This window comes from Poecilia formosa, unplaced genomic scaffold, assembly GCF_000485575.1.
Source record: "Poecilia formosa unplaced genomic scaffold, Poecilia_formosa-5.1.2 Scaffold59, whole genome shotgun sequence".
Lineage (NCBI taxonomy): Eukaryota > Metazoa > Chordata > Actinopteri > Cyprinodontiformes > Poeciliidae > Poecilia > Poecilia formosa.
This window is the reverse complement of record NW_006799998.1, coordinates 1,073,784-1,087,292: the sequence shown is the minus strand read 5'-3', so window position 1 is coordinate 1,087,292 and position 13,509 is coordinate 1,073,784. Positions and strand designations below refer to the sequence as shown.

The 13,509-nt window shown below is 39.6% G+C and overlaps 1 protein-coding gene across 1 annotated transcript in view; it reads right to left on the bottom strand.

Moving 5' to 3' along the window:
- Positions 1-7,041, bottom strand: part of iglon5 (IgLON family member 5) — a 143,019-nt gene extending 135,978 nt beyond the window's left edge. The window contains exon 1 of the mRNA XM_007553817.2: positions 6,400-7,041. Within this exon, the coding sequence (XP_007553879.1) occupies positions 6,400-6,460 (61 nt within the window). The 5' untranslated portion in view covers positions 6,461-7,041. The remainder of the gene's footprint in view (positions 1-6,399) is intronic.
- Between the last annotated feature and the right edge of the window lie 6,468 nt (positions 7,042-13,509).

Here is a 13,509-nt window from a genome sequence, read left to right as displayed (position 1 = left end):
TGGAGGACTTGTGTATGTGTGTGTGTGTGTGTGTTATATGTATTGTTCAGACTGCAAATGTGTTCTTTCTATAAAGAGTTTAAACCATGTGCCTCATATGTTCAAAGACAAGTGATCAGTGTTACTTCTGAATAATCATACCCACTATATCCTGAGCTGAATGCAGTGCTTTATAAAGTATGCATACATCTTAAACTTTTTCACATATGGCCACATAACAGTCATAAACTTAAATGTAGTTTACCAAACTTTTAACTAATAGTGCATAATACTGTAGTAGAAAAGGACAGTTAAGATGTTTTACCCCCAAAAATCTGAAAGGTGTGGCATCCATATGTATTCAGAATTACCCCTCCAATAATTTTCTCAACACTTACCAGCTTCTCTATCCCCAAGAAAAAACCTTCCCACAACATGACACAGAAAACAACATGTTTCAACTTCACGATGATGTGCAGAAGTAATGCTGAACAAACATGCCACACCTTTAATTTGTTTTTCACTGATTATTTACTAAAAATAAAAAAATAAAAATGATGGAAACCATATCCTGCCCCTTCTACTTTACAAATATGGACTATTGTGTGTTGATCAAATTACATTTTAATAAAATGCACTAAAGTTTCTGGTTGAAATGTGACAAAATAGGAAAAAGTTCAAGAGGTATGAATATGTTTTACTACCTCATCTGAGAGGTGTCTTAAAATGTAGAAAATATGCAGCAACAGCTGAGGGGCAACCTTAAAACTTGTGCCAGTTTGGTTCATCATTGTAGTTTAGAAAAGAGGCATAAAACATCAGAATCTGAGGGAAGTCAACCCTCTTCACAATATGCCGTTTTATCCAGGTTTCGTGTGTTTTAACATGTAATTAAAATATATATATTTTTAAACATTGCTTGAATTAAGATTAATAAAATTCACTTTATTTTCAGTCTCCCAACCTGTCTCTCTGCTGTGAAACAGTACCATTTTGAGGTTTGATCTACTCAACGGTGCAGCAACAAATTCACTGTAAAGGCAGCAAATGTGGCACACCACCACACAACAGCAGAGAAAGAGAGGGAGACCAAAAAAAGAAAACCCTAGGGAGAATTTTCAGACCACAGGCCCTCTCAGTTCTGGTTATACCTTCCACCCTTGTCCCCGAGGCTCTTCACAACCAATCATAGCCCTCTCACTTGAACACTGGCAGATAAATAAAAATCTGCCAAACCAGCAGAGCATTTCTAAGCCAAACATGGAGAACAACAGCTCACAGAGACCGTGGATTTCAAAGGGAGGGAGAAAAACCAGAAGCCCCTCCAGAATAGGAGCGTGAGGCATCTGTTGATGCTGGCAACTCTCTTCTCTTCATCTCCAAGCCAAGACTGTTGATCCAGTGGAGGACTTGTGTGTGTGTGTGTATGTGTGTGTGTGTGTGTTTATGCATGCATGTGTGTTTGAGCATCCAGCATGAAGAGGGATGTCTATGTGCTAACATTTGCAATGCGCATTGACCCCACTTGGCCTCCATATGTTGCTGAAACAAGAAGGATGGTGGGCTACAAAGCGACCTCTCGTGTTTTCACCTGCGTTCCTACTTTCTACACTTCCTCTTACCGAAGCTTCCACTATGCTGCTAGGAAGACCCGTCTGTTGCACTGGTTCCGTACAATATGTATGTAATATGATCTCTGTATATGTCAGTGTGAAACTGGAATTTCAGGGCATTTATGAACAAGGGAAAACAGGTTCATTATAAAATTAGAACTAAAATAAAATTATCTGATTTAATTTAAACTTTTTTTTTTAAACCAACACCCAGTGGAATTATAACTTAACTATTGAGGACGTTGACTTTTTCCTGTCAATTTGAAGAAAATATTATGAATTATTTACAATCCAGTAATTCAATGCGAAAAAAATTATTTCGCCTACTAACTGTTTTTATGCAAAACTGCCTAAAAAAAAAATCAACAGCATACTGCATCCAAAATCATTATTTCTTACTAGCAATTATGAAACGGTCCTATAATTTCATCTGTCAGCTACTGTCTTGGGGAAAAAAAGAAAAAAAAGAGAACCATTCACAATTTCATCCCACTTCCTCTTCAAGCTGTAACACCAAATAGATAAAAGATGACAATTCATAAATCACACTTTTACAGATATTAGATTATTATCGGATATCGGTAAAAAGCTTGATCTTAAGTGCTTCTTGTCCTGTCCAGTATGGGCGACAATCGTTATGTAATTTAAAAACAATTTCCATTCCTTTTATGCTGTTTTTTTTTTTTTTTTGGTTATGGCAGACTTAATAAAAAGGACCAGAAGACGGAAATGAACACTTCAAGCTGACTGCAAAACAAAGCAGAGGGAGGCACATGCTGTTCACAATAAATAAAACCAAATTAATTCAGAGGTCCAAATATAATATTTTGGTTGTTACCTAGCAGCAACAAAATGTAAACTACTGGGTATGATAATATCTAAATAGAGATCTGTTGCTTGCTGGGGTCTTTCTTTAAAGGAGATACTGCTTTATTTTTTGCCTCGCAAGAGATTTGCAAGGCAGCGGCTCAGCTGGTAAACTCCTAACTACTTTAAGTGGAAAACACAATGCTGGAGTAATTATCCTGTTTGAAGATCCGAGTTCAGAAGTTAAGCAAGTGAGACCCCTTAACCCAGCTGCTGAATCAGAACCTACAAATCAGATCTTCAGAATCCAAGGGGAAACAACCACTACGATCGCTAACTGTAATTAGGAAAAGTTAAGATATATGTTACCCCGAGACACTTTGCGCAATTAAATAAACTCTGAGGATGAATAAGCTTACAGACATTCATTCTAGACCAAACTAAAACTGGCAGTGGTGGGAATGGATGTCTTTTATTTTAGGGAGCATCAAATCATAAGATTTCTTTCGCACTAAAGCTTCCATTTAACATGAACAGGCCCGATAGAACAGTGTTGCCCAACCCTATAGTCCTCAAGACACACTGTCCTGCATGTTTCAGGTGTTTCCCTGCCCAGGTGATTCCAATTGACAGGCAATAACAATTAACTGCAACCAGCTGAATCAGGTGTAGTGAAGCAGGGAAACATCTAAAACATGCACGGCACTGGGAAACACTTCCATAGAAGATGTCCACTATGATGCCGAGGACGTCCCCCCTCCCTGCTTTTTCCTGCCCCGTCTGCTATGCACCCTGCTGGGATCTTTGTTGCATCTTGAACAAATTATCTTCTTACCTCCATTTTCTCCTGAATAAGCAATGGAATCATTATCTACATTAAATATTTAAAGTATTCTATTACAACAGAAGTCTCTCTCTAATTTCATATGTATATTTGTAAGGATATATTCCAGCCATAATGTCCAGTGCCCGGTCTGATTTCAGTAATGAAACAGGTTTTGAGTAATCACAGGCGGTGTACGTGCCAGGAATGCAGAGATGGTTTGCCGTGAATTTCAGGAGGCGCTTGGCCATCCATCCAGACTAACCATACTTGTGTATTTCACGTAATAAGGGCAAATGAATGAGAAAGAGAAAGGTATGATGGCATGCCAGGACCTGGATACCACATGCGTGGTGTGGTTTGTGCATTCACAGGCCAAGTCTGTGGGAAACCTTTGAATAGCTTAATGGTGTTTTGCAGCTCAGAAAAGTCCTCTGGCAGGCATGCCATTGTGCAGGTCTGAATCATATTTTACTGTTTCTGAGTGCGTGTGCAAAACATGCGCAACTCTTGTAACACATTTCTGCTTTGAGAATGAGAGAATTAAATAAACAGAATTCAGTGGAAATAGTTCTACAATATAGAGAAATGTGTCTTCTACGTCATTAAACAGCCGATGATAACTCACATGCAATCTGCTAAACAGTGTCGGTGAAGTATTTAGGCAATCACAGTGTGCACACGTCTCCTGGGGCCACAGATATGAAGGATTGTTCTGCTGATGCATGATTTATAAAGCATTGAGCTGCAGCCTTTTAACAGTTCTGTTCTTCCTTTATAATGCATGCTTTCCACCTTAAATAGATGGACATGGGAAAGGCCTTACAGCACTTTGCAGTAGAAGGCAGCATCCCGCTCAGAGATGGTTCTGATTCACATGTAAGGCAATGTGCTTACATCAGCGTCCAATCACTCCTCAGCTGTGCCTGAGATGATTGATCGCCCCTTCATATCGCAAAGAATGCCACAGGTTACAAATTCAGACAAATGATATCTGAAATGAGGCTCACTTTTTTTGTTGTGGGGTTGGTTTGTGTGACACCGTAGCCTGCTGTGGTTTTGTGTTCTGTGCGTACGTCCTGCAGGGCTGTCCGTCTGCTGTCTGCCTGGGCTGGATATGGGGAGCTTGCTGCAGGAAGCCAAGCATGACCGGCTGGGCTTTCATTGCCCACAAGAAAGTCAGGAGCAGGAGGGTACGGGCCTGTCTGCATCTGCAGATTGTTAACCTCATATCGCATTGCACTGACACATCAATTATTGTTATTAAGCGGCCAGAGTAATTTATTTATATACTGATTTCCCACCAGACTAAGGCAGGACTAATTGAGACAGGTGTGAGGATTTGAGCTTGATGGGCCAAGGGAAATAAGAGGATATGGTGAGAATGGTATGTGCACAGCTAGTGAGTCGTGGATCGCCCAGCTGTAAAGTGAGAACGTAGTGGATGATTTTGATAAAAATGTTCCAATAAGGCACAACATTATGACCGCCTCTTTAATTATATGTTGGTGCTCTTTTGTTTCCACAACAGCCCTGACTTTTAAATGCATGTATGTACTCCATTAGAATCCCAAAGGAGTGCAGCGATTTCTGGCACAAAGATGTTAGCAGCAGATCCTTTAAGTCCTGCAAGCTGCACGATGGAGGCCGCATATGTTGAACTGAATTGAGATTAGGGAAATTTTGAATCCAAACTTTTCCCCACCTAAAACCAACCATGAAATATTTCTGATACGTTGAGGATATAGCCATTAATCAATATCCTATCCATTAAAGGGTGTGCTTGGTCAATGTTTAGGTAGATGATGTGGGTGAGAGAAAAATCCACATGGATCTGAACAGAACAATAACCTTGGTATTAACTGTCCTTCCAATGGCATTTCTTTGTTCCAGGTTTTCCCTCAGGGAAGGAATGCATGAAAAATGAAGCGTCATTCATCAGACCAGGCCACCTTCATCCACTGCTTCATGGTCTATGTTTGATACTCGGGTGCCAACTGATTGCACTTTTGGAAATGGACACCCTGACTGGTCTGCAAACAAGCTGCACTGTAGATTTAGATGCCTTTTTCTGTCAGAACCGGCTTCAACTTCTTCAGCAATTTGAGGCTCAGTAGCTACTTGTTGGAATTAATGTGAGTTGATGTGTAACAGCCTATCCTGTTCACTAATGATTCTGACCTCTGCAAACACTATAAGAACTACAGATTTTGGAGATGCCCTAGTCCAGTTGTCTGGCCACCACAATTTGACCCATGAATTCATTCATTCATCCATCAATCCAGCCAGCCTTGTTTGTGTCACCCATCAATATATCCATGTGTCAGTCCATCCAACTAATCATCCATTTACACAATTCTTGCACAAGTGCCACTTGTATTCAACACATTGGTCAACTTTAAAATAAGCAAAACTGACTAAAAACTCCTACGACGTGAATCTGGGAAACTCCAATATTGAGTAAAAATGTGTAGGAACCTTGTTAAAATGCTAAGTGACCACTGTATCTCTTTTATAGGGGCACAAATTTTTGGCGCATGTTCCTAAAGTGCGCTTGAGCTGAATTAAAATGTTTTATGCCGACCTTAAAAACCCAGGCAGCTCATGTTGGATCTCTTTAACATCCCAAAACCTTCCATCCATCTCTCATTCTCCCTCGACCTTGGTTTGAGGAAAGAACAAAAACATTGTCTCTCTGCATTGCTCCGACCCGTACTCAAATTAACTCCACGCAGCCTTCCCCGTGTCTCCCCCCCTGCCCCCCGCTCCCTCTCTCTCCCCTCCTGCACACAAAATGCGTCGTGCGCGTGGGGATGCCGCCGGCCCATTCAAGTCACGTAGTAAAGGAATGTTCACCGAGAACCGAGGGACAGGAGTCCATTCCTCCCCTCTTCTGTAAACATCTCAACATGCATCAGTCGATGCCCACGCTAAGCCACGATGTCTACCAGTAGCTGTACACTGCTCTGCGCTCACACGCACGCGCTCTGCGTGCATGCGTACAAACAGCATTTCTTGACGTCTGGTGTGTAAGCAAACAGAAAACAGCAGACACGCGTGATCCACATGCAGGCTTGGACGCCCAGCCTCCTCCTCTTCCTTCTCATCACCATTAGTATTCCCCCCCATAACCATTAACAAAATATTAAAAAGCAAAAGCTCACTGAAGAAACTTACCTTTAGACAGAAGAACCAGGATCAAACCAGCCAATGTGTTCCGCAAAAGAGGGCAGCCCATGATGGAGTTCTGATTGATTTTCTGCTCAAATGTTACGGTATTCCTTCCTTATGGAACCGCTGCGGGAATTCTGTGTGTGAAAACGACCCACTGGATGAATCTCAGCAGAAATAGTCCAACTCTTCTACATCCGACTTTTTTTTTAATAAGTCCCGTCAGAGAGAGAGAGAGAAAGAGAGAGAGAGAGAGAGAGAGAGAGGAGACACACAGAGAGAAATAGAGAGACAGAGAGCAAAAGATAGGAAAAGAGAGAGTGAGATTTTCTTATATGTCTCTGTCTGCCAGGAAAAAAAAATTACAGCAGAAAGCCCAAATATCCCAGACAGACTTAGTTTGGCTCTCAGTGCCTTGAGGAACAGGCAGAATTTCTCTAAAAACGCATGAGAACTGAGAGGTAAACATTCACACCGTCCGATAATCTGATTTGATGATGTTTTTCTCAGAGAGCAGGATGTACGTCCCGGCCAAAAAACCTCGAGCCGCTCCGTATGCGTCTCTGTTGGTATGCAGCGCGTCTCCTCGCTCCGCACTCGGCGCGTCGCAGAGAGCAGCGTTGAACGCGAGGCGCACGGCGCGGAGCATGATTGGCAGCTCAAGGAGAGGCCCTCTCCCCCAATCGCTGGCCCCAAGGAAGGAGGCGGGATGTACGATTGCACCGATGTCCCGCAGAGAAAGGCAGACCGAGGAGCCGAGCAGGCCAATGGGAAGCGCGGGGTGGGCGGGGAGGATAGAGAGGCAAAGTGCGGCGCGGTGATAATGCAATGTGATTTATAGCCAGTTTGGTGTTGCTGCAGTACTCAGAGAAGGTAGTCCACTGTGGGGGGGAGGGGGGACAGGCGGGCAGCCGCGATAACTACAGGGACAGAGGAGGAGGATGGAGTCAGTCCTCACATCAGTGGCCAACCTGGATGAAAAGTCATGTAGTAGCAGACTAGGCAGAACATTATGACCACCCTCAGTGTTTTGACCTAAAAGATGAGGAACAATTATGTTATGTTTCTCTGGGATGTATGTATAGCTCTTCAGCCACCAAAGACAAAAGTACTAATTCTAAGGTTTCCAGCTTGAATTTAAGTTCATAATGTGAAGATTTTTCTGGTGAGGTGGAGGAAGCCCAGGGAAAATGTCTGAGAGTAGCTTAACAAACCTCCACCTTAAAGGGATTTAGGGTGGGCTTATGTTTTTTTTTTGTTTTTGTTTTTGTTTTTTCATGTTATTCACCATAGTGAAAAAAATTGCATGTTTGTGATAAATATTGTAATTCATAAAGCTAGATTTTTTTTTTTTTTTTTTTTTTTTGCAGCATTCAGGTGCAATTGCAATTCCTGCATCATATCTGGCCAGCAGTGATCAGCTTGTGGATTTCTCTAGAATACTGGCAGAATATATTAGAAAACTATGCAGTAATTTAAAATGATCCATGAACATCAGCATTTTTATTTTTTGCTTTACGTTACTGTTGTAAAAGAAAGCAAATTCCTATCAGATAAACGTTACACACACACAAGCAGCAACTGCGACAGGTTGCTGCTTGTTTGTGTCCAACATCTTCATGTTGGAGAAGCTCAGACTCAGCCATCACAGTTTGGCTCTTGTCAAACTTCCTCAAATCCTCATGCTTGACAATTTGTTTCTCTTCTAGCACATCAACTTGGTGGACAAAATATCTCCTAGCTGCCTTATATATATCCCTTCGCTCGGACAGGTGCCATGATGAAAAGATAATCCATGTTATTCACCTTGGTCAGTGGTCATAATCCTTTGCATGATTGATGCATGAAGTTCAACCCGACATGACTCAAATGTTGAATGTCAGCAATCCAAAGAAGGTGAATGGGAGAAAAAAAAAATTCATATCTTATGCGTGTGAGCACAGACTGACTTGTGTCTGCAAACGATCTGATTCTAACAGACGCCAACATAAACCCATTTAGGTAGACGTCTTCAATTTATGCAGAAGTAGACAACTAATGAGCCATTTGTAGGCATGTTAGTCTCTTTGTCTCTGCTGCATCTGGTGCTAATTACATAAGAGGCAGTTGCTCTTAGTAAGGGGCCACAGTGAGCAGGTAATCTTATTTAAAAGCTTGATGCCAACCACAGACAGGAAGGTAAATGCAGAAAAGTTTGTGTCGCATCTTTATGCTAAGATTACAAACACCTGACAGCTCATTACAGCCATAAAACATCACATAGTCCTTGTTATTTAGCTCACAGTGGCCTTTCCGTTCTATATAAAGTATCCCTAAATAGTTTATTTCCATATTAAGCGTTTTTTTGTTGTTGTTGTTGTTTCTTTTCTCATTTTTGAGTACTGCTTTGTTTTTATTCCCAGAATAGCCAATTAATGGTTTATAACTGCTGAGTACATAAGTAATACAGCAGTGCTGGCTGATTTATGTTATTCAGACAAAATTAGAACAAATACAGTTGGGGATAAACAAAGTGCATCTCTGGCTCTGATGAAAAATGCAAGAAGAGGAATAGGCTAATATTAATAAAACTAAGGACTGATTAGTGAGGTCGTTGTTGGAATGAGCTACAAACTGTGAATGATTTGCCTGGAAATTTATATTATTCCTTATAATTAGCTCTGACGCAGCAGATAACATCTGAAGTCACTCAGGACACTATAACATAACTGTTTGGTTGTCTGATATAAAATGAATAATCACTAATGGTTAACCCCAAATAAAGTTCAGCTGTTTTTTTTCCCCCTCAACATTTTCTGAGTCACACACAACACTGAGCCTCCAAAGAATCAGAAGGAGTTCATTGTTGAAAAGATACCAGTCAGTGAAAGAGAGCAGAATAATCTTTTAGGGTTTTAAATGGACCAGGGAACAACTGTATTCTTCATATATCTGGGATATAATGTAGGGTGGAAGGAGAAAAACCTTTGCATATGAAGTAAAAGGTTCAAACCAGGCTACATTGTGCAGAAGTACAAAATAAAAGTCAATTTTAGCATAAAGCCTCAACACTTTTTCAAGAAAACTCAAGATGAAGGAAAAAAAAAATGAGGAAGCTTTCTGTATTAGAATAGACTGGCCATGTGTTAGAACTGAAAGCATACATTTTTTTAAATGTACACAGTTAAGATTTACTGTACTGATCGAGTCTTAGCCAAAATGAGTGAGCCTTTTAATAATTTAAGTGTGCACATGTTGCAGGGTATGATATTCATTTGACCTTGTTAATGTTAGATTCGATTGTTTGATTATCTGAATTAATTTAGTTTGATTTGGTGTGTGCAAGGAATGTAGTTGGGTCCTTTGAAAGAGCGGCGCGTTGGCGCCATAGTCAAAAGACTCCACTAGGGGGACTCGTGCGCTCTTTCCATTCAATACAAGAGTAAGTGAAGGCGCAATGGTTTCATCTGCGGTCATTTCTTCTCTTATAATTGACCCTCTTATAAGGTAAGAAATTTGATTAATCTTTCAGGAGAATGATATGGATGAATGCTAGCCCTGTATGTGCGAGTTTGTATGTATTTAATTTGTTTTGCGTCACGGATTATTTATCTTGGTTTAATTTGATGTGCGAAGAGTGTTTGGCTAGCTGCTTAGCTCTTCTCCTAACGGCAGTAAGCGGTTAGCAACATGTTCCGTTCGGCATCCGACAGTTTGATTTGTTTAAATGGGAATAATAATTTGTGATTTTTGTGAAGTAGTAGAAGTAATGTACTGTTGTTCATCATTTTGATAGGGGATATTTCTACTTTTTTCTTTATTAATTTACTTCTAACAGTGCCATGACAACATTAATTCGGAGTGAAATGTTTTAAGTATTAAGTAACTGTAATACCTGATTTCCTCTAAAAAAAAAAATGGGGTATCGACTTGTACTTAGAAAGGTTAAGAATTGTATAAAAAGAGATTTCTGTGTTCTGTTTTTTTTACATTCAATACAAGAGTAAGTGAAGGCGCACTGGTTTCATCTGTGGTCATTTCTTCTCTTATAATTGTCCCTCTTATAAGGGCTAACACACACTTACGTAATAAAACAGTTTTATTTTGGGTGAGGTGAAAAAAAATTTTTTTTTTTCTTTTGCAATTGACCTTTACTGGTTGTAGATTATAAGACGGGAGGAAAGGGTTTTGTTATCTGTCTTGGTGTGATTTCTTGAAAGGACATGGAGAGTTCAGTGTTGTGGGAAAAAATGTTTTCCTTTGGAGCTTTCATTTGCTTTTATTTTTGCACACCTTAATGTTTCAGGCCATCAAAATTATTTTTATATATGACAGCAAAAACTTAAGTACATACAAATTCTAATTAGAGGACTTTTAATTTATTATGGTAAAAAAAAAAAAAAAAAAAATCTGGCCCTATTTGAAAAACTAGTTCCACTCTTAACACAAATTCATTGTGATTAACTACATTTCCACTTGCAGTTATTTACAGAATTTATTCTATTGCGTTATCATTTTGTGTATATCACTTTGGTGCAGTTTTAAACCTGTTTTTAAAAGTTCTGTACAAAACATGGACATTGACAAAAGAGAAAATGTTGCTCTCAAAGAAGTTATTGAAGGATATTATCCAACCAACATTTTGTGACCTTAAACTCAATCGGACTTGGCTTATGCAGTAATCAGTAATCAGAAGCCCACCAGCAAGACCAACTATAAATGCATAGAAAAAAATTAAGGCTTTGAAGATGCCCAGTCAAAGTCCAGACAATAATGTGATTGAGATGCTGTGGCATAACCCTAACCAAGTTATCCGTTCTCATTTTCCCATAGTACATGAGATCATTTTTTAAAACTTGAAATTTGGGATTCACTCACATAATCTTTGCCTGGTATATTTTTTAACGAATTCAATATCTAAATGTGAGAAACAAACAAAATAAATGTTTTTTTTTCTTTTTTTTTTCCAAAGCATTTTATATGTCTGTTGTAAAGGTGATTACAATATCACATTTCTGTATTTATGAATGCAGAAAGGTGCTAATTTGAACAATAAAAACATTATCTAGAGTAAAGATAGCAGGTCTTTGGCCAGAGGGAAACCCTGTTTCAAAATTGGCTTAACTGCATGTTATTTCTTTAAACAAAACTCCAAGCACAGTATGGTATGATGTTCCTCTAATCAGCATATCCTCCTCCCCCCCTTCCTCGTTTTCGGTACAAATGTAGTTCAGTATTTCCACTCAAAAGCCGCAGGACAGCTCCCACATTAACATAGAAATATTGGCTGGGTGTGACGCTGAGAACTGAGATCCAAACAAAAGATATGGTATTTGCACTTGGGCAGCTTTCATTAATGGCTCCCATTATTGCAATCAGTGATTCAGCTGGGCTCTGTTGTACTTGCAAATATTATTTATACACCTGTCATATGTCAGACTTTGTTTGTAATCTGTTGTTGCCAGTTATTCTGCAAAAATAGGAACACCTGAAAAAATGTTGACACAAATTTGCATTTTGACTCAGATTTTTTACAAAAGGCAATTACCCTCAAACCTCACCGGCTCCCATCAAGCTGTGTGACAACCCGAGCACGATGAAAGCGAGCGAGCAGACAGGAGGCAGTTTGCAAGTTAGGAAAGTCTGGTTTGAAGCAATTTTAAGAAATGATATTGAATTTCTACTACCTTGGCTTAAAATTAGGAACAAGATATTTTAGGGCTCCTGACTGCTGTCCACAGGCTTACAAAGTAAATATATATTTGTTTTCTTTACTATTTTTTTTTAGTTATTTTCTCAACTTTTGTTTGCAAATTCTTGGCTTGAAGCACAATAGTGTTTATATTCTAATGCCATAAAGGGAATAAATAGACCTCTACAAACACAGCTTTATGGAAATGTGCTCATAAATGTCCAGGAGGTTGCGGGATTTCCATAAAGCAGAAGAGTGAAATAGAAGTTTGGTGAAGAAGGGTAAATTTGTACATAAACAGAGTGACAATACTTGGAGTGTTTGTGTATTTTCTCCTGCATTCCTCTTTCTGGGTTCATTATTGTTAGAAAATGTCTTCCCACATTCAGTTGTTATTGCCATTGTGCTTGTGCCATATTAATTGTGTTATATTTGGTTTCTGTTCTTGTGTTCTGTTCTTTGTGCATTTGGATTTAACTCTCTTAGACCAGTGTTGTTACTTTCCCCTTGGTTTGTATTTGCCTAGTTCAGGTTACTTTGAGTTCATTATTCATCATCCCTCAGTCTACCTGTTTGCTGTCCTCCAGAGCAATACCTAAACCCCGATTAACTCACAGGTCTGCAATTCTGTAATTCCCCACTTTTCCCTCAGCATGCAAGCTTATTCTGCATTCCAGTTCTAGTGGGAACTGGGAAATTCCAGCTTCCCATTTGGGAAGGGAAACCACCCTCCGATGTGGATTTCCCATTGAGAATGAGGAGCCCAGTTACAACTTGTGAGGCAGATTTTGTGTTTCAATATGGCCGCTCCTCACATCAATAGTGATAAACTATGATGGAAACATGTTCATTTTATGAGACACACTTGTAAAACTGTTACATGTGGCACCTGCTACTCTAAATTGAACAAATTACTGGAACACAGCATCACTGGTTGTTATTGCTATGTTGCTCAATCCTGTTATAATCTAGCCTATGAAAAAAATCTACTCACAATCATATTTCCTCCATAGTTCATTTGTTTTTAAATTTGACCACTGAACTTTAAAAGTTGCAGTTTTGTATTATTAATCAGATTTATTTTTGCTCACCTTCCGTCTCAATTGCCTGCATTTGTGTCCTCCAAATCCACCAACCCCGTTGGTTACCAAAGGACAGGGGGAAGCAGACTAGGCTCTGCTGGATCATAACAGACAGCTGACAGGACAGCTTCTATTTAAAGATTTAAAGAAAACAGTACTGCTGAAGAAAGGCCCAAAAAAGCCCAGTTTCTCACAGAAGAGGAGAGATTTTGCAAAAGTTGAGAACTGCATCGTCTTCCATGGTAACACTAATTAGCGCTGCAATGTCAGGGTCTAAACCTTTTGCACATTTCTTTTACCTTCAGCAAAAACATTTTTTAGTGAGGCTCCTTTTGACTGTACTGACCAATTATTGTAACTAAA